At 35.8% G+C, this 25,567-nt stretch overlaps 4 protein-coding genes across 4 annotated transcripts; 3 read left to right on the top strand and 1 right to left on the bottom strand.

The window, feature by feature from the left end:
• Window positions 1-1,420: 1,420 nt before the first annotated feature.
• Window positions 1,421-4,005, top strand: LOC147568973 (uncharacterized). The gene is made up of 4 exons (XM_086655420.1): window positions 1,421-1,609; window positions 1,749-1,991; window positions 3,318-3,482; window positions 3,569-4,005. The coding sequence occupies exons 1-4, from the start codon at window positions 1,604-1,606 to the stop codon at window positions 3,620-3,622; spliced, it is 468 nt and encodes a 155-aa protein (XP_086511546.1). The 5' UTR covers window positions 1,421-1,603; the 3' UTR covers window positions 3,623-4,005.
• Window positions 4,006-8,034: 4,029 nt separating this feature from the next.
• On the top strand, window positions 8,035-11,084 carry LOC147568972 (rho GDP-dissociation inhibitor 1-like). Its single transcript, XM_086655419.1, has 5 exons — window positions 8,035-8,762; window positions 8,859-8,925; window positions 9,728-9,946; window positions 10,050-10,174; window positions 10,802-11,084. The coding sequence occupies exons 1-5, from the start codon at window positions 8,430-8,432 to the stop codon at window positions 10,880-10,882; spliced, it is 825 nt and encodes a 274-aa protein (XP_086511545.1). The 5' UTR covers window positions 8,035-8,429; the 3' UTR covers window positions 10,883-11,084.
• Window positions 11,085-14,117: 3,033 nt separating this feature from the next.
• On the top strand, window positions 14,118-16,775 carry LOC147568971 ((S)-N-methylcoclaurine 3'-hydroxylase isozyme 2). Its single transcript, XM_086655418.1, has 2 exons — window positions 14,118-15,028; window positions 15,795-16,775. The coding sequence occupies exons 1-2, from the start codon at window positions 14,168-14,170 to the stop codon at window positions 16,398-16,400; spliced, it is 1,467 nt and encodes a 488-aa protein (XP_086511544.1). The 5' UTR covers window positions 14,118-14,167; the 3' UTR covers window positions 16,401-16,775.
• A 781-nt stretch (window positions 16,776-17,556) lies between these two features.
• LOC147568970 (MACPF domain-containing protein At1g14780-like) lies at window positions 17,557-21,945 on the bottom strand. The gene is made up of 7 exons (XM_086655417.1): window positions 21,115-21,945; window positions 20,244-20,482; window positions 19,839-20,037; window positions 19,336-19,413; window positions 18,988-19,171; window positions 18,695-18,858; window positions 17,557-18,399 (listed from the first exon to the last, which is right to left on the bottom strand). The coding sequence occupies exons 1-7, from the start codon at window positions 21,373-21,375 to the stop codon at window positions 17,713-17,715; spliced, it is 1,812 nt and encodes a 603-aa protein (XP_086511543.1). The 5' UTR covers window positions 21,376-21,945; the 3' UTR covers window positions 17,557-17,712.
• Between the last annotated feature and the right edge of the window lie 3,622 nt (window positions 21,946-25,567).

Here is a 25,567-nt window from a genome sequence, read left to right as displayed (position 1 = left end):
ACGAACAACAGGGCTGAAAGTTTCCTTATAATCGACCCCATGTTGTTGATTGAACCCACGAGCAACTAACCTAGCTTTATAACGATCCACAGTACCATCAGGTCGTTGTTTAACTTTATAAATCCATTTACAGTCGATGAGATTCATAGAAGGAGACCACGGTACAAGAGTCCATGTTTTATTCTTGTTGAGAGCACTGATCTCATCATTCATGGCTGTTGTCCAGTGAGGAATCTTCGAAGCTTGATTGAAACTGGAAGGTTCAGAGAAATTGGGGTTATCAATATGAGAGATAAGCGTGTGAGGGATCACGTGGGAGGAGCTGAAGAGAACCTTGGGTTTTCTCGTGCTGTCACGAGTACGCGTTACCATTGGATGACGTGAAGATAATTCCGTTAGAGGAATAGAGGGTACACGAGAAATGGGTGCAGCAGACTCGACATTTGCTGAGTCCAACGGTAAAGTAGTGGGAGACGTGGATAAGGGAGGGGAGACATCTGGTACTGTGACAGGAGGAGTAGTGGAATCAGTGGCAGGAATAGAGACAGGTGGAGCAGGGTACTGTTCCATAGCAGACGAAATAACACTGGGACGCGTTGTACGGGGAAGAGGGACAACTGTGGAGATAGGGTTGACACATGGACGGTGAGATGAAGGAATAGACGTATTTTGAAGGAAGGAAGATGTGGTGGCGTTCAATTGATGAGAGAGAGGAAAAACAGACCAAGAGAGAGAAGTAGGGTTTTCGAGAGTTTTTGAAAACGAAGAAGAAGATGAAGATGTATGCTGGCGGAAAGGAAAATCAGATTCATCAAAAAGGAAAGAACAAGGAGATCCGGCGAAGGGAGAACCCTTCGCCGGAGCAGAGAGAAAAGAATTAAAAAGGGATGATTTTTAGTCCGTCCTTAGGTTAACTGAACTTCGTCCATATTTTATAGTTGAATGTCTTATTTCATCCTGAATCGGATTAGAGTGATTCTTGGATCTAAATTTTAGAGCTCAACGAGATAAACACAATAACATGCTCTATTTCTGAGTTTGATGAGTTGGATCTAACTAAAATCGGCTTTGATTCCAAGACCCTATTCCGTTGCAAAATTTGGCTTGTGGTGGGCACCTAGAACAATAATATGGGCTGCCTATAAAACCATAAAAAAACTAACAGTACCTGACTCTTGTTGTTTACAGGACCATGAAAAGGAGAGATATCACATTCTACAATGACTCGTAATGATCCCTTTGTATGGACATAACAAACTCTCTGAATCCCTTAAAGACTTGCCAGTCTTGACCTTATATGCTCTCTACTTTTGTCTCTTCTTTATTTTTTTACCCTTTCCAAAACCTCAAACTTGAAAGAGTTAAAAAGACCCATACCTCAATAAAAAAAAAAATTAAAAGAGGGTCTTTTCTACTTTTTGTCACACTGTTGAAACATAGAGACTCTTTAAGTAGTGACTGTGAGATAGAGAAGAGCCTCACTTCATTTTTCATACTTCAAAGTTCAAGCCCAACTTGTTCTATACATCTAGTGTGAGAAAGAGAGACTTAAGTTTCTACTAAGTTTTGCTTTTTGGTTCCTTAATTTTCAAGTGGTCTCACAATGAATGTAAGTGAACTTGAAAACTATAGTTGTAGTTTGATCTCTCTCTCTCTTTAACTACTCTCTTTCATTACCTATAGACAAAAGATTATCTTACTTTTAAATTAATATCTCATGATAGAGCTTGATTTTTGGGTATTTTTAGGAGGAGATGATGATCAACTGGCCCAATAGTACATCTTTCCCAACATATGGTGATTGGAACTATTATTGCTATCACTATTATTACAATACTAGAAATGGTAGTGATGTTAGTGGTGAAAAACAACAAGATCTATATGTGGTTGAAAAAGATTTATATGGAGGTGATCAAGGGTACTATGAAGATCAACTGCATAAACCAACACTACTCACAACTACTAATGCTGTTATTTTTTCTCCTAGAAAGGTAATTGAACAATACCTTTTTATTTTTTTTAAATATATTGTCTGTTGTCTGAATCTCAATTGTCTGAATCAAATGTTCCAAAATCAATTCGGATTAGCCATATTGACCAATCACAAACAGGATAAACCCGAACAATCAAATCAGGTCGAATCAAATTTAGAAAATAAAGAAGAAAACACTACATGCATTTGTCAAACTTAATGAACTTCTTATTACAAGGAGGTATATAGGGATTTATCTTCGGTTCCCCAAAACATCTCCATATAAAAATAATGGTTAATAAAATAAGTATATGGACTTTTCTTTGTTATATTTCCGTCTTAAAGTTTTGTTTACCAGAGTTTTATGTGCACAAACGATTTTAAGTTAATTCATGTGATCAAAATCTTTTGTACACTTGGTATTTACCTTTGTTTGATTGTCCCTAGATTTTCTGGTATATTGAATATATTGTCTATGTGTGTCTTGTTTCATTTATAAATTGACAATTGATTAACTAATTAGAAGATATTCAAAAAGTATCGGTCGTACTAAATAATTTTAAACAATTTTTGTTTTCCTCAGCGATTAGGTTTGCAATTAGTTGAATTCTAACATACATAGTGTTGAGTGAAATCTATTCACTAAAGTATGACATATGGGAGCAACTCTGTCCTCAATTCTATTAGTTGGAACCACATAGTTGTTATATGGGTTTTTCTAGGAAATGCTGAAACGGTATGATTTGAACTCTGGTCTCTTGAGTAGATAGACATATGTTACCACCAAGTAAGTAGATTATTCTTCAAGGGTCAACCCTAACCCTAGCTGTCTACTAGCAACAAACCAATCACCAACTGTTCTTGACCTTAGTTGTCTAATCATATGGCACTTTTCTTTCTCATTTTCTTTTGGGTTTTCTTGACTGTTAGTTATGGCTTTTCATGACAACAGAGAATTAGTTAAATTTTGGTTGATACTATGCTTGAATATTACTCGAGTGTTATTTACATATTAACTCTAACCCTAGCTTGTTTCCATCTATACTCATTGACCTTAAATGTATGGGTCACCTAGCACGGGTCTGTTCACTTTTTCTCTTTTCCCTTTATCACCTTTCTTTTTTCATTTTCATACTTTTCTTTAAATTTCATCAAAAAAAAATACTTTTCTTTAAACATTGTAACCACTGACCTCTATCCAAACTTGGAAAAGTTATAACCTAATGACTATTGATGTCTAATACAATTGATTTTACTCGATTGCTTTTCATTTAAACAGTAAACAAATAACAATTGTGTCGGTGATAGTCTGCTAGTATCACTAATAATCAATGATATTGTTCAGACAAAAAGGAAAGGAGAAAAATATGAATTTTACGTAGAAGAAGAGAAGGAGAATGAGAAAGATTGGGCCTATGACCCAAAAGAACCACCACCAAAAATTAGAACACAAAGAGTTGTAGTTGATGAAGATCTATATAAAATACCAAGCAACAAATCTTACATCAAGGTCAGTCTCTTTTCTATTCTCCCCCAATACCAAATTCATAATTAATTTAGGTTTAACTCTAATTAGTAATTTTTTAACATTGACAGGTGAAAGTGTTGAGCTTTATTTCAAGTTGCTTTAGGCCCACTTGTGTCCTCTGAATTTGAAAATGGGTTTGTACTGGATTGATTTTTATGTATATATACAAGAAGGAAGGAATGGTAGGTGAAATTCCGAGGAAATATTAAACAACTCGTCAATTTAGTCTACTAGTTCAACATGTCACTATTTTAAAAGTTGGTCAAAATTTGGGTCGTTCACGTCGAACGGTCATTCAAAATGGACATGCCAGACTTAAACATGTCTAATTAGTGTACTAAATTGATGAGTTGTGTACTTTTTACTTGTTGCTGGTTGAGTGTCTCACTTGAATTTTTTTTTGGTTTCTACCATTATGTGTAAAATTTAAGTATCGCTTTTGTATTCGATGTTTCGCCCTTGTTATTAGTATGGAAAGGAAGTAATTGATGAGATTGGAGAACTAGACTTGGCTTCATATCTTATGATTTTTCTAAAATCATTATGAAAAATTGAGCCGTTTTAGTCTAAAAATGAAGCAAGTGTTTATTATGTTTGATTTTTTGTTTCGTGGAGGGAAGTTCTATAGGGGCCTTCCATAAGTGTTATAGGCGTCTCCTTCTTTAACAAACTCCTTCACAAATTCGTTTGAGAGAGGCGTCTATAACACTTATTGGGGTGCCACTAAAACTACCCTTTTTATGGGAGAGTAGTTTCTTTTCGGTTTAATATTTTCTTACATGAAAGTCATCATTCCAGGTGAAAATAAAGTTTTTCTCTAAGATGTAGTAGTTTAACTTTATTTCAAAGATGAACATCTAAAGCATAACCCCATAAATTTTAGGAAAATTTCTCAAATAGAGTTTTAATATTTATTATTTGGAACTTAAATGTGTATGTGGTTTGATATAGAAATGTATGAATGTTTAGGGCATTAAAATTTACAAAACTAGTATTCGGGACATTTAACCATTGTGATTAATATAATCGGAAACCAACTACTATTGTTGTTATATTTGAGATTTCGTGACTTTTCGGAAAACGATGTTAGTCAAAGATACTATCAATTTCGTAAATGAATTGGATTTATTCCATAATCTATTTATCTAATTCGAAGATACATATCTATTAAAAAGACCAAAAACAATTATGAAGAAACAAAAAGACCATCATAATGGTTATACCAACCACATGAAAAACTCTAGACTTTCTTTTTTCAAATGAATAGAAGTGACAATGACATTGAGATACTTGTACATTTTGTTCCATTACGACAATTTTCTGTACAATTTGTTTCGTCAACATTTGGTTGTCTAAGTGGTCGATAAGAAACATTTTTTTTTGTTGTTGAAATGTTGACATAAACACTTAAACCTTGGAGGTCCCAGATTAGATTACCAGAAGAAGTGGATTTCATTGTTTGTTGAACTTTAGTTATTAAAGTACAAATAACATAATTGGGGTTCAGACCCGTTCCTGTAAGAGTTCAAACTTGACTGTTATCGTGCTTATTACATCTTTGATTTATCAATGCCATTGTAATGACCATCGTAGATTGCAGTAGAAAAACATATACCATCTCTTTCAGATGAAGAATTAAAGTCCACACATTTTTTATTGTCTAAGTTTAAATCATCAAAGTTTAAATATATTTAAGATCAGTCTAGACTAACAATCCAAACGACTCGTACCTCATGAATTAGATTAAATAAACTAGACTTCCGACCAGATTTTGGATGTGGCTTACGGGTAAAACAAACACTATACAACTCAAAATATTAATTATGATTAATGAACCAAACAATTCTACTATGGTATGAGATGGACAATTTTGCCTACTGCATTAGCACAGTCGAAATTATAGATCCAACCACATCCCGTGAGTGGCTTAAAGAGGTATACAATCTCTTTAGGAATAAATGGTCATGGGCCACAGTTACTGAAAAACCTAAGGTCCCACTTGGGGTTGTTGCCACAGTAAATATACTCATACAAATTTAGAGGTCACTTAACAAATGTGTAATGGGGTGTTAACAGTGGCGTATGATCTTTAAGGTGTATAAGGTTTTCCTTTAAAGTGTTTTGGATACGAGTTAATGTCTAATCCGATTCGTAAAAATGTTCAATGAAGTGAAATTCTGGTCAAACTTGTTTAATTATATATGTTCTAATTTCATAGAGGTTTGTGAGAATAGTCTCACACGGGAGAAGGGATGTGACGGATGTCTAGCAACCAAGCATATAATATTTAGGTTCTCTCCACTCGTTGCCAATTGGTGTTGAGTTGAATGACCACAAACTTAACATGATATCTGAACTAGGCCGACACGTGATTGATTAACGCCACACATGCTCCACAGATACCACACCACTCGAAAAGAAAGAAAAACACGTGTTAGGATGAAATACCCCAAATGTGAGTGAGCGTGTGAGAATAGTCTCACATGAGAGAAGGTCTCTTTAATATTATATTATAATTCATTTAGGGTTATTTCCCTAATGGCCCCCTACTTTGTGACCAGCTTCCCGCCTGGCCCCCTACTTTACAAGAAATACCCATATGGCCCCCTTCCGTTATAACACCGTCAGTCTCTCTCCTCCATCATGTTTTCTCTCTCTGCCAACTCACGCCACATCATCTGTTACGCCACCTCATCACCTTCTCCGGCAGAGGTCGCCGGCCGGCCAAATTTCCGGCCGGCGACCTTCAAATTTTTTTTCTCTCTCTAAAAAAAAAAAATTTTTTTTTTTTTTTTTTTATTTCTTCTCACATCTCTCTCTCTCTCTAAACTCCGGCGAAGGGGGTTTCCCTTCGCCGGAGCTGTTCGTGATGAACAGAGTCTGTTCATCACGAACAGCTCCGGCGAAGGGAAACCCCCTTCGCCGGAGTTTAGAGAGAGAGAGAGATGTGAGAAGAAATAAAAAAAAAAAAAAAAAATTTTTTTTTTTTAGAGAGAGAAAAAAAATTTGAAGGTCGCCGGCCGGAAATTTGGCCGGCCGGCGACCTCTGCCGGAGAAGGTGATGAGGTGGCGTAACAGATGATGTGGCGTGAGTTGGCAGAGAGAGAAAACATGATGGAGGAGAGAGACTGACGGTGTTATAACGGTAGGGGGCCATATGGGTATTTCTTGTAAAGTAGGGGGCCAGGCGGGAAGCTGGTCACAAAGTAGGGGGCCATTAGGGAAATAACCCATTCATTTATAGTGGAAATCATCACGTCATTATCCTTCGTAGAGAATGTCTCACAAACCGAACCTGTAAATTATTTACTTTCACTATTATTTTTTTAGTTTGTTTGTTCTTCGTCCACCTCAAAAGCTAGCTCAAGAGGTAAGGCTTCTTCCACACTTATTAATACACCCTCTACGGCTCTGCCCCTTCCACAATCAATGTGGTATTAACCTTTTTTTTTTTTTGGTTAAGGGTCGTGGGATTAACCTAACATTGTACTCGAGTAAACTTGTTTGGCAAAAAAACAAAGTGTATAGAGGGTTTTACCTTTATCTTTTTTTTTTGTTGTTGAAAGATTGAGGGTTTTACTTGACCTACATTTGAGAATCTAAGAAAGTTCGAGGCATTCAAATCCAGACATTTGAAAGTCCTCGAAAGTCCGAGGCATTCAAATTCCGACATTTGAGAGTCTATGAAAGTCTAAGGCATTTGATTATAGACAAAATGTCCCAAACTTTGGTAGACTTCATAGTTTGATGGACTTTGTGAAGGATTTGGGACAAATTTGGAGTCCAAAATGTCTTTACAAAAACAAGAGACATTTGGAGTCCATCATGTGATTAAACAACAATAATAATATTAAAATAATAAATGACCACCAAATGTCCATCAATGTCCACAAATATTCACAAGATGTCTACGAAAGTCGAAAAATATATTTTGAAATGTTCATACAAATATATTATTCCATGTGATTGAACAATAATGATAATATTAAAATAATAAATATCCACCAAAATGTCCATCAATGTCCACAAATATTCGCAGATGTCTACGAAAGTCGAAAAATATATATTTGAAATGTTCATACAAATATATTATTTAATGTGATTAAACAATAATAATATTATTAAAATAATAAATGTCTACCAAATGTCCACCAATGTCCACAAATATTCACAGATGTCTATGAAAGTCGAAAATATATATTCGAAATGTAGTATAAATATATTATTTCATGTGATTAAACAATAATAATAATATTAAAATAATAAATGTCTACCAAATGTCCACCAATGTCCACAAATATTCACAGATGTCTACGAAAGTTGAAAAATATATTTTTGATTAGTACAAATATAATATGCATTACACATTTTGTCATTGGACTCAAGATCTTGAAATGTCACCAGGACATTTTGTCTATGGATCAAAGGTCTTGAAATGTTTATAAAGACATTTTTGTCTACAAACTCAATGTCTTGAAAATATCTATGAAGACATGTTGTCTATAATAAGTCATCTGAATGTCTTGAAATGTCTACGAGACATTTTGTCTATGAAAGTCTTTGAAAGTCTGAATCCATTACCCCTTCTAAAATCGCTCATTACACCATTCCTTTTCCTAACTTTAATATTTTTCGCAACGGTCTTCTTCCTTTCCTGATGATAAGGCCATCCGTCTCTCTCTCTCTCTAGTTTCTTCCCCACACTTACCCCAACCTCGTAACACCCTGTAAATTCGACAAGAAAAAAAAACAGAGTAGAGAGAGAAACCACTAAAAACTACTCCCATTAGATAGATAGATAGAGAGAGAGAGAGAGAATCGGTAAACTACTAAAGACTAGTTCTTTTTGTTTCATTCCATCCATCAATTTCTACCCTTGTTTTTTTCAGGAAATCAAGTCTAAGGGTTTGTTTTTTTTTTACCCCAAAAATGTCGGCACTTTTAGGAACTTTTTCTCCTTCTTCCAAATGCATTCCTTCTTTCAATTCTGACATGGCTAACCCTGAAGAACAAGAAGATCGTAACACCAAAAATGCCTCCGGTGTCCCCGGTGGTGCTACTGCTAATGCTGCCGGTGGTGGTGGTGGTGAAACCAGTGATGGTCATGAAGCAGATAAGTTATCAAGGGAATTCAGTACTACTTCTGTTTGTTCTGAACATGATGATAATGCCGATGAAGAAGAAGAAACTGATGTTGAAACTGATAGAGAATTAGAACTTGGTCCTCAGTTTTCCCTCAAAGAACAGCTCGAGAAAGATAAGGTCTTTCTCTCTCTCTCTCTAACTCAATTTGATTTTGATATTCTTTAATGGGTTTTAGTTGAAAATGAAGATCTTCATTTATAATGAATGGTGTAGGATGATGAGAGTCTGAGGCGATGGAAGGAACAGCTTCTTGGATCTGTTGATTTATCTGCTGTTGGAGGTTCATTTTTTCTTCTCAAAAACCCTAATTCCAGTTATCTCAACTTATTAAGAACCTAATTTCAACAATTTCCTTGGATTTTTGTTAAATTAAGTACTCCCAAATTGAGGGTTTTAATGATTCTTATGTTATTAATAATAATTAACATACCTATGTCATCATTACTTGGGGTTTTGCCTAATCTTCTTTAATAATGAGCTCCCTTTGGAGAACCCACACACACACACACACACACACACACACACACACACACACACACTAGTCAGACACACACACACACAAATTATGAACCCTAAGTCACCATTACAAATCACTAATGGTCTGATTTTGGCAGAGTAGGATTTGGTTAGAATTTGAATTGCTTGGTTTGTTTGGCAACTAGAAATCCTAGTAATCCTAAATTCCATGGAATTGTTTTGTATTGGTTGCAAACCCCAGTCTACCCGTAAGATTTGGTGAGATTGTTGCTTTCCTGTTGCCAAAGAGACCAAGAAAATTTTAGGGATTCATGAATCCTATGATCCATGATGATTCCATAGGATTCATGATTCTTTCATACCATAAATCTATTGATTTGGTTGCTTAAATTATGGTTGACAGTCCAATGCGCGTTAGGCAGAGTCTCTCGCTCATTCTAGCGGAAACCATGAAAACATAATTTTCAACTCTTTGTCATCATTTTGATTGTTATTTCCTGCATTTCCCATTTTATGCCATTACCATATAAGATCTTACTGTTGAAAATTAGGAACATGAAATTCATCTAAAAAATTTGATTTATTACTTGTGGAAATATAAACAGAAACTCTGGAACCTGATGTACAAATTCTGAGCCTCACAATCTTGAGCCCAGATCGACCAGAACTAGTTTTGCCAATTCCATTTGAACCAAATGCAAAGGGCTATGCATTTTCCCTCAAAGACGGAAGCCGTTATCATCTCAAGTTTTCTTTCAGAGTCACTAACAATATTGTTTCTGGGCTTAAGTATACCAACACTGTATGGAAGACTGGTGTGAGAGGTAAAAGTAAACAAACCCTAATTTCTTTTTAAGATTCAACTCTAAGTGGTTACTTGATTTCGTCTTATCTAGCTAATATTGGTATTTGATCAATCCATGGCAGTCGAGAATACGAAAGTGATGCTAGGAACCTTCAGCCCTCAGCAAGAACCTTATACTTACGAATTAGAAGAGGAGACGACTCCTTCTGGGATGTTTGCCAGAGGTTCATATTCTGCAAGAACCAAGGTAAACCTACAAAAAGACAAGGAATTCCGAGTTTTGCTCTTGCATCTTCATAAAGTTTATTCTTTCTTAACTGATAAAATAGGGAAGTAAGGAACCGAGCATACACGGCATTATTCGCTTATCGTACTATAAAATTCATTTTTTAGTTGAGAATCTTAGACTACAAAAAGTATTGCTAGTAATTCGATACTTTGGGTTATGTTGTCTATTTTGAATCGCAATTTTAATCCTTGGATCTACTAGTCATACATTGTAGAGAATGACATTTCCTAGGGAAAAATCCAAGTATTCGCTCCCAATACTATATTGTGATATCATTTCTATCTAGCATGTAGTAATCAAAGTAACATTCTTGCTGGTCCAATGAGATGAATATGAAACTGCATGGTATAGAAGAAGTTTTTTTTCTAATATGTGGTGAAGCCGAAGCTTTCTTTAGAATCTGTACATCTATCGTCATTTCGTTACCTTTTTAGATTATGTTACACATTAATGTTGATATTATAACTAAATAATGTTCAGTTATACAAATACGTCTGTGAAATGCCATGTCGATGTTACTAATATTATTGTAGACAAATGTTAAATATGCGTCTGCGAAACTCATTTTTTTTTTGTATTTTTCAGTTTGTCGATGATGATGGGAAATGCTATTTGGATATCAATTACTGCTTCGAAATACGAAAGGACTGGCCATCTCACACTTGAATCATCATCATCATTATAGTCTTCATCATCCTCTTTTCTTTTTTGTTTTTTTTTCCTTCTCGTGACGAAGTTTCTGGCTTAATTGGGTTACACCATATGACAAATTTATGTTGTTTTGTTCTTTTTGACGAATGAAATGTTGTACCTTGAAATTGAATATCCTGGCGAGATCTTTACTCAATTCTATGTTTTTTTTTTCTCATTCATGTAGGAGGTTCTTCAATGGTAGGCATGCAAAATGAATAGAGTTAAAATTCTCTTGTAATGCCTTTTGATTCTTCTTTATTGAACTTGGAAGTTTTATATTCTTTTCAGTCCCAACTGTTGTTCCCAATCTCTTTCTCTTTCTCACATCCAGTTTTTGGAGAGAATGTTATATTATAAAAAAATTGATAAGACAAAAATAAAAATTAGGCAGACTTTATGCAGAAATCATTTTGTCTTGCTGTTGTTCGAGCTTTAGTGATTGGAAGGGCGAATCATTTTTTTCATCTTCCAGATAGAGAGCTTGTTAGAGGTACACATTTTCACTTTCAACGTGCAGTTTTTTCATCTTCACGTTTTTTATGTTGTCTTCTGCAAAGGTGTTAGCCAAGATAGATCTAAAACCTAGCTTGAGTAACATGATGCAACCCATCAGAAACTAACAACCCAAAACTCAACATTTTTTCGGTTCAGTTCAGAGCTTACTGGAAGCTATTATGGGATTAAACAAGCTTCCTTGAGCTTTGGGAAATAAATTTCCTCAGCTAACAGAAGTTGTCCCATCTTTAAACTTACAAAGTTTATTGAAGAAAACAAAACTTTTTATAACAAATAAAAAATTAGTTTATTCGCCTACTATGAATTTGGGATTTCAAAAGCTGTGAAGTTGTAAAATTGGGACCCAAACAAACCCTTATGAAAATATGAAATAAATTTAGGATAAGAAACATGTTTGAAATTTCTTTTTTTGTTGAAAGTTCAACAAAAGAAGCATGATTGAAGACTTTAATTATTGAATGATATTATATAAAACAGTGGCGTGGCCGAGAATTTGGGGGCCCGGTGCGAAAAAAATATTTGGGGCCCTTTCTCCACTGATATCAAAACGTAAACTCTTTTCACACATTATACGTTTAGTAATTATCTCTTAAGAAACTAAGTTCGATAAGAAAAAAAGTTTAACTCCTTCCGTGAAGTTGAATACTTATTCTAAGTTGTGTATTTTTTCATCCCAAATACTTCTATGCAAAAACCATACACATTTGACAACACTCCTTCCACGAAAAGATAGAACAATAATTATTCGACTTCATAAACATACAAAATAAACTAATAGTTGTTATTTTTTTGTGAAGAAAATAGTTGTTGTTAGAAACAGTTGGAGATAATAACGAGTTCATAAAATAAACAAAAAAGTGACTGTTGGGTGGATTGAACTTGAGACCTCTCTGTTAACACTCAAGAGGTTTACCAATTCAGCTACATCACCATCTTGTTTCATTGTGTACTGCTAAATTAATATAACTAATCGGAATTTAGGGGCCCCTATCTCTATAAGAAAATTATGTGGTTTGACGGTACCGGTCGCACCCCCTCAAACACGCCCCTAAATTATAAAATTAATTTGGGCTTCTGTCGATTGTGGTTCAGTTGAATCAGTTCTTCATATAATTTTGCTATATTATGTTGTAGGAAAATGATCAAATGCCAGCCACAATCCTGGATGAATCCGGGCTGAGGTATGTGGCCGGATTCGATTTAGAAAGAGAGTTAGGCATACCATCACAACTTTTTTTTTGTTGAACAACATACCATCACAGCTGTTATGTTGTATGTGACCATACCGAATAATGTGTACATATCATTACTATTTTTACTCATTCATCATTTCTTTTCATTATTTACAAAATAAACAATAACTATTTTATAGGTGGTGAATTATATGCTCGCGCAAGCTCGACTTAAAATGATTATCTTCACAAGTACATAATAAGTGGATGTTGAATCGACGTTTGACTTATCAAATAACATCACCTATAAGTAACATTTGTATTCCATTTCCCCTCTTATGAATAGACAGCCTCCTGATGTTGAATCGACGTCCAAAGAATCACTCAAATAATTCTTTAATTTAATAATCGAATTTATTAAATTTCATTTATGGGATTAATATCCTTTTATCTAGACTGAAATTTAGGTTTTATTGAGTTATATAGATGTTCGAACCAGCTGAATTGGACACTTAAAATCATAGCAATGAAGTTTAAACGAGGATTACAAACAAACACCATTTATGTATGACCCCAAGTCTCGAACAAAAACGATTTTTTTTTTGTGATGGCATTTACATCTCCCTATCATAGTTTTGGGTGAAATCAAATCTTAGGTAGGAAAATTATTTGTTCAATTAAAATCATTTTTTTTTGTTGAAAGATACATCACATTTAATTCACAAGAGTATAGTTGTAATACATACGAGACAAAAAATTTGGAATGTATTTCCAGAATTTAGTTCTATTAGTCTTCTTTGACCATTTCGCCAGTTTGTCCGCATGGGTATTCTGAGCGCGTGTTGTATATGTGAATTGGAATATTGGGTATTCTCAAACTTTTTGTTGATTTCCTTGATTTATCGGATATGGTTCATTGATTGCCACTGGATAAAGTGTCTGGGTTCTTCATATGTTGTATGAAGTTGAGGTTATCGCTTTCAATTATGATTGATTTGTATTTGTGTTCCTCCGCCCATATGATACATTTGAGTATGGCTAGAGCTTCACTTTCCTCACTAGTTCGCGCGCGAGCTGTCTGCACTTTTACTTCCATAAATTTTGACTAATGATTATGAATAATTAAACTGATTCCAATATTAGCATTAATATTTGTTGGTACATGGATTTCACAGAGAAATGGCCAGACAGTGTGGATGTCCATTTCATTTTATCTGTGCCCTCGTAAGTAAGTGAAAGGGATGGCCTTGATCAATTGAGAAACTCTAGAGAGATTTTTTTTTTCAAGGAAACTTCAAAGAGACGGTTTGTGGACCTTGGGTGCCCGGAATCCCGTGATCATTTGAATCCTTGAAAAAATAAACACTAAGAAATGAATTTTCCTGGATAACTAAGGGGGATAATCCCACGTGCCCTATGCATTTTAGAAGTTCACCAAAATTGTCTTCCCACGAGTGCCACGGCCACCACATGCCCCACTCACCTAACTCTTCCTTATTCTATCATTCAAAACCCCAACCACAAACCAAACTACAAGTCCGAGGGAGAAACAGAGTTAGAGAAAAAAAAAATGGAGGTTGTCACAGTAGCACTTATTGCAGTAATAATTTCTTCAATACTATACCTCCTCTTTGGTGGTAGTGGTCACAAAAATCTCCCACCAGGACCAAAACCATGGCCAATAGTTGGAAATCTCCTCCAACTTGGTGAGAAACCACACGCTCAATTCGCCGAACTAGCTCAAACCTATGGTGATATTTTCACTCTAAAAATGGGTACTGAAACTGTAGTTGTTGCATCAACATCTTCGGCAGCTTCCGAAATACTAAAAACCCATGATCGAATTCTATCCGCTCGTTACGTTTTTCAAAGTTTTCGAGTAAAAGGGCATGTAGAAAATTCAATAGTTTGGTCAGATTGTACTGAAACTTGGAAGAATTTAAGAAAAGTTTGTAGGACAGAACTTTTCACACAGAAGATGATAGAAAGTCAAGCTCATGTTAGAGAGAAAAAATGTGAAGAAATGGTTGAATATTTGATGAAAAAACAAGGGGAAGAAGTGAAAATTGTGGAAGTAATATTTGGAACATTAGTGAATATATTTGGAAATTTGATATTTTCACAGAATATATTTGAATTGGGTGATCCAAATAGTGGAAGTTCAGAGTTCAAGGAATATCTATGGAGGATGTTGGAATTGGGGAATTCAACAAATCCAGCTGATTATTTTCCAATGTTAGGTAAATTTGATTTGTTTGGACAGAGGAAAGAAGTTGCAGAGTGTTTAAAAGGGATTTATGCTATATGGGGAGCTATGCTTCAAGAAAGGAAATTAGCTAAAAAAGTTGATGGATATCAAAGCAAGAATGATTTTGTTGATGTTTGTCTTGATTCTGGACTTAATGATTATCAGATCAATGCCTTGCTTATGGTTAGTTTTCTAATACAAAAATGATGGTATGTCCGGCCAGTCTCACGGCTGATCACGGTCGAGTGACGTGGCCGGTCCAGATTTAGAGAGAGAGAACTCTCTCTCTAAATCTCGACCGGCCACGTCACTCGACCGTGATCGGCTGTGAGACTGGTCGGACATACCATTACTGTTGTTTCTAATATATCTCTTAATAGTGTGTTTGGATGACGGAATCATGAATCTGCGGATTCGTGAGTCCTTGGGATTCATGATTCTACGGATTCATGAATTCAAGTAATATTTTTTGGTTTGTTTGGCAACTAATAAGAGTCCTATGATTTATTATTATTTAAGTATTTTTTTCACGAAGATCTTTTCTTTGAAATTTAAAATTATTATTTTGTAGGAGGAAATATTTTTTCTTTGATTTTAAGTTTAAAATTTAGATTTATTAATCCAAAATCCTAGCAAATCCTAGGGGGTAGGGTGGGATTTTGGTCTATACAAATTTTGGAATTAAGAATCTTTAGGATTCAAGAGTCCTGGGATTCTTGGTGGCTTAACAGACCAAGAATTCATGATTCCTACCAAATCTCACTTTTGATAGGAATCCTGCGACCAAACACAGCATAAGTTTTTTTTTTTTAGAATGTGACTTGTCTGAATGGTCCGAAACCAATTTATATGACCTAAATATCCTCATGGATTGTTGCAAATATCCTTTTATACACTTGATCATTTTCTTTCTTTTGTCTTCAATAATTGTGGTATTTTTTATGTACAGGAATTATTTGGGGCAGGCACAGAAACAAGCGCATCGACAATTGAGTGGGCCATGACTGAACTAACAAAGAATCCAAAGATAACAGCTAAGATTAGATCAGAAATTCAAACAGTGGTAGGCCAGAGATCGGTAAAAGAATCCGACTTCCCCAATCTTCCATACCTTGAAGCTACTGTTAAAGAAACCCTAAGACTTCACCCACCAACTCCATTGCTACTCCCACGTCGAGCACTTGAAACCTGTACAATCCTCAACTACACCATCCCAAAAGATTGTCAAATTATGGTCAACGCTTGGGGAATCGGTCGTGATCCCAAGACTTGGACCGATCCGTTGACTTTCTCACCAGAGAGATTCTTGAATTCTAGTGTTGACTTTAGGGGGAATGATTTCAGTTTGATACCATTTGGTGCGGGGAGAAGGATATGCCCTGGTCTGCCAATAGCAAATCAGTTTATTGCATTGCTAGTGGCAACAATTGTGCAGAATTTGGAATGGTGTCTACCAAATGGGATGAGTGTTGACCGTTTGATAGTGGAGGAGAAGTTTGGGTTGACTCTTCAAAAAGAACCACCTCTATTCATTGTTCCTAAATCAAGGGTTTGATCTTTCTCATCATGGTTCATGTGAAAACTAGATTATCTTTTGTTTTGGCTATGTATCTGTTTTCTTTCCTTCCTATTATAAGCTTTTGTTCACCAAGTAAGAAAATGTCCATACAATTTTTGATTGGCCAAGGTCCGAGGGTGTTAAGACTTCGGATAACAATCCTCTGAGACAACTAAGAGGTCACTGGATCAAAATTGTCGATATGTACATTTTCTTTTGAACGAGGTTATACATTTTAGCTATTAGGTGTCGCGCTAATAAAATAAAATAACCACTTTTGATAGTTTTGGATGTTCTATGTTCAACCATAAAGCGAGTGTTTTACTATGTTAAAGCGAAAATAATCTCACTGAGTCAGAAGTTTCGTCCAAATAAGTTCTCTTTCGTCTTTCAATAGTTCTGACCTACAAAGTGAGCTTCGAAAACTGGCAACCTATGACCAAAAAGCTCAAGATTAGGCACAATAGCTGATAGAGTAGAAGGTGATATTCTACATTCTTAGAGGCCTATGCGCCTGCTTGTGATGAGATAGAAGTAGGATCTCCACGAGCCTTCCTTCGATCGGCCTGTCATCGAAGGATGTAAGCAAAATAAGAACTTGAGGCCCAAAGGTTGGGGTTGGTCAAGCTAACGGATTCATTTAATTCTTCGCCTAGTCTTAATACCTGCACAATAGAGGAGATTTAAGAATGAGTTTGCCTTTCCTTCAAATGAATCAGATTTAGACGATTATAAGAAAAACAACCACCACTTTAATGTAAAAAAAGAAAGAGTTCTATAGTTATAGGGGTTCAAGAGTACCTGGGAAAGAATGTCAGAAGGATGGTATTCAAATAGATATCATAGAAATTAGTTATTGAGGGTTGAACTAGCACTCTTTTGAAGGCATTGAGTCTAAGTGTATGAGTTTCAAGCCTATGAGTGCAGGAATAATGGTTTGCTTGAGCTTCAAGTAGTTCTTCACCATGAATGTAGTTATGCTTGATTAGTTTGAAGCTTCTTTAGTCATTGAATTTTACAAAACAGAGTCTGAAATCGAGAACCGAAAGGAAATAGAAAATGGTGGTTATCTTTGGGTCAACGGCCTTTTTAGACCCCTCGTCGTAGGTGGCATCCAAACATTACCTAGCAATTCCACAGCTGAAGCAAAATGTAGAGTCTCAAAAATATTTATGCATTTAGAAACACATAGAGAAACCAAAAATTAGGGCTAAAATATCTGTACATAGTTCTTACTCATAGTAAAAAAAAAAGGACTTATTACTATACACAGAAGAAACTGTAAGATCTATCAATCCATCTGAGCTACTTACATAGTATAATCTAACAAAGCAAACTTTACAAGCAAACCAATCTTACCGCTTTCTTTATTCAACTTAGCACCGATCACCATCCAATGTCCTGGCACATCGTGTGGTCCTCGAACGACCTCTCCTGTCTCCACATATTTCAGAAGCTTTTGCGAGTGAATCGGTCTTGGAGGGCCATCTGCATAAACTCCGGAGTTAAGTGCGACAGGTACTTGTTTTGGAGGGCCAGGAGGCATGAATGTTGTGCTGAGGTTCGAGAGAAAGCTTGATTTCTGAGAAGTTGGAGCAAGAGCCCATTCTTTCTTTTGTATAGTATAATATGGGATATGAGTGAAAAGTAGACGAAGATGAAGTACAGTTTTCGGCCATTTTCCTTTAGTGATGAGTTGAGCACCCGTAACAACAAATACACCCCGTGATTCTCCTTGTAACCAACTTGGGTCATACTTCACGGCTGATGTGCAAATGTTTGAGTATCGTTTCCATTGAACTGGTTCTAAGTATTGACTACCGGATTCATCGGATCCTTGCCACTGACATGGTCTGAGTGTTGTTGGGCCGGCCCATGAAGATTCAAGCAATCTTGGGAGGTTTGAGAGGTGTTGGACATGTATGGCCAATCTGTTGCACTTCTTTCCTTCTAAGTACAAGCGGAGACCAATAATGGGCTTTCTCTCACTTGATACCTGCAGATTATCAGAATCGATGTTAAAAAGTGGCAACTAAAGGGAATAACTGCAAATTGATAAAGAACGCTAGCAAATAAGTACCCAAAGCTGACAACATATTCAATAACGAGAACGAAACATAAAGGTCAACGTTGCTGGGATCAACTGGCAGGAAACCTCTCCTTGATATGGCTCTTAACTACTAGAAACTTATCTAAGCAACTCTTCGTCCTTCGGAAATTAGTACTGCTTCTGGTATCTTAGAAGTCAATGGTAACTTACTTGAATAAAACAAGTACTGTTTGGTTTATACCTGAGTGGAGCTGACGTGAAGCTTTGGTCCCATGAAACTAAACCGTAAGGAAGGACAAGAGGCCTTTCTATGATGCCCAAGAGGCAACTCATTAAACATAGGTGCCCACTGCCGCGGAACTTGGAACTCCAAGAAGTATTGCAAATCCTCTGGTGGAGGTTTATCTGATGAGAGAAGCAATTTAGCAAGTTATTCATCAAACCAACTAGTTATGTGGAGAAAGTCCTCACGGGATAAAATTAACTTTCTTTTCGTTCCCAATACCGGTAAGTAGAAGGAAGTGAAAAACTCACATCTTAGGTATAAGTTGATTGCATGACTAAGATAGCCACTGCCTGGGATGCCCGAAAGGAGAGATGTTATGGGTACAAACTTAAAGAGTATAGCTTCGGGGTTAGAAGGCACTGTCTGAAGCCACTTGTAATGACTATGCAGAAAAGCATCCCCTCCTCTTTTTGAGCAAACAATTGTCAGCCCCTGTTCATAATCAGCTGATATAAGATACCGTATTTGGGTTCTTTTAGACAAGATACAGAGCAGAAGTCAAACTAATTACAATTTGATGGGTGAAGTATTCCAAATACATGCCCGTAAGCCATTTCTTATAATCATATAAAACCCAATTGGTGATCTGGACTTACATCTTTCGTTGATGATTCTGTAATTCTTGTCAATCGCATAGTGTTTGCTTGCATGATGCGATTGAAGATCTCCGGAACCTATGTGAATGGATAACATAAATTAGGTCTAATCATGCATGAATTTAAATAAAAAAACGTACTTTATGATTTGAAGATATGTAACATAGACATGAGTACAGTTTTGTATAACCAGTACAAAGTAGCGTATAAAACAATTTAAGAATCAAGATATGGGTATATACACCCATACACTTAAATTTCATTGTCCTCGTCCTTAACTTTTACTTGAATATTTATTTTTGGATCAACTTTTATCACATATTTCATACAATAAGAGGACTAGCCTATAGTAGTATTTCACGGTCCTCACAAATTTGTGCAAGTATACCCATAAAAAGAAAATCTCACATTTTAGCATGAAAATGATTGGAATTATCTAACATGTGTCGGAGTATCCGTATCTGACACAGCAAAAATAGTATAAGAAGTATTCTTTAAACTACCTTTCTTTTTGTTTCTGGAGTCCTCCTTAACGGAGAAAAACCCCCACCATCTGAAAACCAAGAATCTCCCAGATCCTCCAGAAGTCGTTTTAGTTCTGCAGGAGCAATGGAGGAAGAATGGTTTTGTCTAACACAAACTAAATCTTGACCTCCAATAGCCATTCCTACAATTATATGTGTCCCATATCTCTGGATGAACCTGTAATGTACAATAAAGATCGAAAAATAGGTTAGTGTCAATTCTTAGACAGACTATAAGAGGCACCTCCAGAAGCTTACTGGCCGACTATTTGGCAACTAACAAACCATTTAAAGGAAAGAAGAACCAGAAGAAACAAATTTCTTATAAACCATGAGTGTGACAATTATTCATCTAAGCCATGAGTAGAAGTTAAAGATAACTACCTAGATAGTAATGCCGGATCCCAGTTAGAAGGAACAGCTTTCTTTATTTTCTCTTGAAGGATTAATGGAGACGCTGTTAGGTGTAAATAATACAATGAGATGAAATAACCATCAAAAGCGAGATATTTAGTGTCGGTGGCATCATTCAACCATAGACCACTGAAATCAAAAATCGAATTAAAATAACCCGAAGGCACTTTTCCTTGTACTGCACACTTCTGGTTAAGTAATTCCGACATCTGCCAACGAAAAGAGCAGTAAGGAACGGGTCTTCTCTATAAAACGACCATAAGCTAGAACCACACTTATACATCAAAATAAGAGCAATCAAACAACAAGGGGGAAAAAACTAACTTTCAAGAAGAGCAATCAATTTCAAAGAACAAAAACAAGGGATGCCCTCAAAGCTCATGTATCGAGTTGTCACTCGTAAAAACGATCATTTTAAAGCTCAAGGAGATGCAACTCAACCCTAAAATTTATACCCACTGAAATGATTGAAGTATCTGACTAGGGTATCGAGTGTCCTATACGAGCATCGATTCTAAAACCGAGTATCGTTGTTACATAGGTTTAGGAGTGATTATATTCTTAAGAATATCATAGCATACTAGGATTTGATTTCTCAATTAGTTAGTCAATGGTATTAAATTATGGGAAATTAACATGATTTAGTTTAGCAGAAGTAATACCTAAATTAGAAAAGAGAGATAAAAGAATACCCTAAATTTTGCTAACTATAATCACCATGGATGGAAAAAAATTCACCTTAAAATTTATGTTAAATATGATCTAAAAAACGATTAACAATTAAGCATGATTTTCTCTTAAAATCAGACATTTTAGTAGAAAAGGGGGAAAGAATTTTTACCTGATTAAACTCAAGAACATCTGATTTAAACCTAATCCGATCCCCTTTATCACAACCAATATCTCTTGGAACACCAGAAATTGTTGGTCCACCAGGAATAACAATGTCTCTAAGATTCTCTTCATCAAGAACTACTAACCTTTCATTATCACTATCTCGAATTCCTTTAGCAAATTTCAATCTAAAATCAGAAGTTAAATCAAACCCTAACCCTAAAGCTTTCATAGCTTTAATTTCAATGGGTTGTTGTTCCTCCATCATCAAACCTCAATTAAAAAAAAAACCCTAGAAAGAAAAAATCAGCAGTTTTTGAGAAACCATAGAGAGAGTTAGGGTTAAGAAACAAAAGTGATAGTAGTAAAGTTTAAAGACAGATAATGACGACTTGGAAATTTGACTTTGTCGTTTAACGTTGACTGAAGTCGCCATTAGAGAATTACGAAAGCAACTTTGAATAACTTGAGAAGAACAACTGAACAACCAAGAGCGGTAATCCATTATTGGCTGTTTTTTCCTTAACGTACACCCCAGTATTTGTACTCATTCTTAAATTATGACCGTTCATTTAACCTAGAGATCTACTATATGATTAATAGATTTTAATCCAACGGTTGTTAATGAAAGAGGATGTTTGATTAGAGGGAGGTTGGTAACTTGATGGCGCGTTTATTATTGAAGTACGAATTAGGTATGAAAATGGTGGAACGGTTGGATTATTGTTTCCGTTGATAAATGTGTATCTCGAGGTAGTTGTAACAACAAACAAGCCAATTTCTCTCTCTCTCTAGTCACTAAGAAGAAGGTAACGTATAACGACCTACTTCTTGTTCCAAGGTTGCTAAAGTTTGGTGTTTTGTTGACCGACCAAGTCAAGAAAGTGAAGTCAATGTTTCATTATCTCTACATCACCTAATCGGGAGTTCTAAAAGCGTCATAGTTTATTGCTCACTCAAAGCGAGGTGAAACCACAAAATAGTGTTAGGGAGGGGAAAGGTGAAATCTATTATATCACATCATACATAAAAATTTTGTTGGAGTCAATCTTATTGTTAGAAAGTCAAAATAAGAGCCTTTACTAACCCAATTTCAGGGAGGGCAAGTCAAAATAAGAGCCTTTACTAACCCAATTTCACGGAGGGCCATTGCCCTCCCCTGCCACCCCTAGTTCCGCATATCCTCAAAGCCCAAGCTTAGGAGGAGTTTATGGGTAAATGGAGCACCTGGAGCAATAAAATTTTTGGGATTATTTAGACAATAACTCCCAACTATTTAGCAATATTACCCTAATAGGACTACCGTTATAAGCCCCCAACTTTATGACCAGCTTCCTGCCTAACTCCCTACTTTATCGAAAATACTTAGATGGTCCCCTTTTTCAGTTACCGTTATAAGACTGTTAACTAGTCATCACCTCTCTCTCCTCCATCTCATTTCATCACATCTCTCTGCCACTTCATCGTCTTCACTGGCCAAGGTCGCCGACCGGCCAATTTCCGGTCGGCGACCTTCAAACATAAAAAAAAATAATTTCTCTCTCCTGTTCTCTCTTTTCCTCCCCTGTTATCTTTCTCTCCCCTCTCTTTCTTTCTAAACACTCCGGCGAAGGGGTTTCCCTTCGCCGGAGGTCTGGTTCGCACAGACATTTGAAGGTCTATTCGTACATTAAACAAACAGTTTGAAGTAGACCTAGATCTTAGTTTTCATTAAACAAACTATTCTTAGTTTTCATTAACCAAACCTTAAATTCTCGAAGAAATCTAGAGAGAGAAAGTTGAATATAGAAATGAAAACAACAACGGAGGTTTCTCTAATCGAGTGCTTTTGTTTGTGTTTGATTGTTTTGTTACTTCTTGATATTGAAATGGCCGATACAAAGAAGGAAGAGAATTCGGATTTCAGATATAGTTTTAGTTCTTTTTTCCTTGTTAGTTTGAATTTTGTGTAGTTAATAACTTTGATGAAGCTTCTTATAGGAGAATTTTCAGCTTCAAGTTTTCATCTGATTTATCTTCTCATGAATTTGAACTGAAATTGGAGTGAATATTGCAATATTGAGGTCTGATATTTGTGAATTTCTTCATTGATTTTTTGTGGATGAATTTGGTTGAATCGGAAGTGTTTCGCGGTTGATTCATCATTTTGTTACCCCTGAGTTGTCTTCTCTCTCTAAACTAACAAAGATTTACAGAGATAATGAAATTTTCATTCCTCTACTTCATTTGTTTAGTTCTTAGTTTTTGTTGAATCTTAGGAAAAATAATTTGTTTCCTTCATTAATTCTTAAATTTTGACAACATTGAGTTTTTCTATTTTGGTTCATTAATCATATTTTTTCATCTTTTTTAGTTGTTTAATGAAAACTAACTGTTTGTTTAATGTTCGAACCAGACCTAGATCTGGTTCACCAGATCTTCTAGGTCTGATAAACCAGACCTCCAGCGAAGGGATACCCCTTAGTCGGAGTGTTTAGAGAGATAGAGTAGAGAAAAAGGATGAGAGAGAGAGAGTAGAGAGAAAGGACGAGAGAGAGAGAGAGAGAGAGAGAGAGAGAGTAGAGAGAAAGGACGAGAGAGAGAGAGAGAGAACAAGGGAGGAAGAGGGAGAGAGAGAATATGGGAGGAAGAGAGAGAGAGAACATGGGAGGAAGAGAGAGAGGGAGAGAGAACGGGGGAGGAAGAGAGAGAACATGAGAGAAAAAGAAGAAGAAAGTTTTTTTTTTTATGTTTGAAGGTCACCGGTCGGAAATTTGGCCGACCGACGACCTTCGCCAGGGAAGACGGTGAGGTGGCGAGAAGATTAGGTGGCAGACAAAGGTGATGAGATGTAGGACAGAGAGGTGATGACTAGTTAACGGACTTATAATGGTAACTGAAAAAGAGGGTCATCTTAGTATTTTTGATAAAGTAGGGGGACTAGGCAGGAAGCTTGTCATAAAGTTGGGGGCTATTTGAAAAATAACCCAAATAAAAATATATGCGGAATTGACCTCCATTCTTAAATTTTCTATTAAATATAAGATAAGTAGTTCGCGTGTCAACCACATGCGTGACTTATGACAAAAATATCCTTCACGAAATATGTAGGTTTATTTAGACATTGATAACCCGTTATTTAGTAATTTAATGACTACCCCCAAAATGCAAATATGTCTGGGGTCGACTCTCATTTTCGATTTTTCGTTAAACATCAGTAAAGTGGGTCGCTTGCCAACTACCTGCATTTTTTATATTATGAGTAACAAGTTTAAAACTAACTAAGGGCTAGACTTTGTATTAACGATTATATATCTGAGACCTTCTCTAATCTTTTTAATCATCCAGACTTATTGAATCACAAAATACTTGGGTTAAGCCCTTTTTATGTGTTTCCCATCGGTAGTTCTAACCAGACGGGTCGAATTCGTCTCGGACTTCGGGTAGCCTATTTTTCTTAATGTTTCTAGCTTATTTAAATCGGACTCTCAGACTAACTTCGAGTTCATGGACCAATCACTTTCTATAAATTATGCGATTTGAGATCTTAACTTCTCATGTTGTCAAATTAGGATGAGTTTCCCATCATAAAAGCTATCTATGAAAATCTTGAAAATGAGAAAAATACAAAACCGCACGTAAACTACTTAATTGGTATTTGACAAAAAAAAATCGAGAATGAGAGTCAACCCTAAACATATTTTTGTTTTGGAGGTGTAGTCCTAATATCAATAAATAGATTACGTCAATGTCTAAATAACTTAAATATTTCAAAAAGGGTATTCTTGTCACAAGTCAAGCATGTGGTTGACACGAGAACCACTTAACTGGTATTTAACGAAAAAATCGAGAATGAGAGTCAATACCATACATATTTCAGTTTGGGGGTACAACCATCATAACAGTAAATATCTTGGGAGCAATGTCTAAATAACCCAAGATTTTTTGTGTGCCTCCCGTTTCAATTAAGATTTTCATTCTGATAAGCGGAAATAGAGATCCTTCAATTTGTGTATGTCTCCAACACATATCTCTAAAGTTGTTCTGTTTACTTAAGTAACATAACAATTTTTGTAAAAAAATATTTAGTTAGTTTTGAGATATATACTAAGTTTGATTTCTATTGGTTAAATTTAAAAAGTTGATTAGGTGGACAATTAGAGATATCTTAAGAAGACTTTTTAGAAACAAAATGTTTTATTGAGATATCTCTAATTAACTACCGCCACATCATCTTAGAGATCGTAATTGAATATTGTATGAGAGCAGACTTAAAAAAATCCAAAAACTTTATGTAACACTCAAGTTTTCAAGATTAACCGTTCCGTTAGAAGTGCTCTTAGTGTTAGAATAGCCCAGTTGATGGTTGGTAATGCCCAAAATATGCATCTTATGCCGGGCTCAGGCTATGGTTGATTTTTGCCCAGTCACCCATCTTGAATATATATTTTTAGATACATCAGTCTAGTTGTTATGTTCAA

Source organism: Eschscholzia californica, unplaced genomic scaffold (assembly GCF_041429995.1).
Source record: "Eschscholzia californica isolate CP2 unplaced genomic scaffold, dmEscCali1.0.p SCAF_1, whole genome shotgun sequence".
In the NCBI taxonomy this organism is placed as follows: Eukaryota; Viridiplantae; Streptophyta; class Magnoliopsida; order Ranunculales; family Papaveraceae; genus Eschscholzia; species Eschscholzia californica.
The sequence above is the reverse complement of the archived record's forward strand: the minus strand, read 5'-3'. Positions and strand labels throughout refer to the sequence as shown.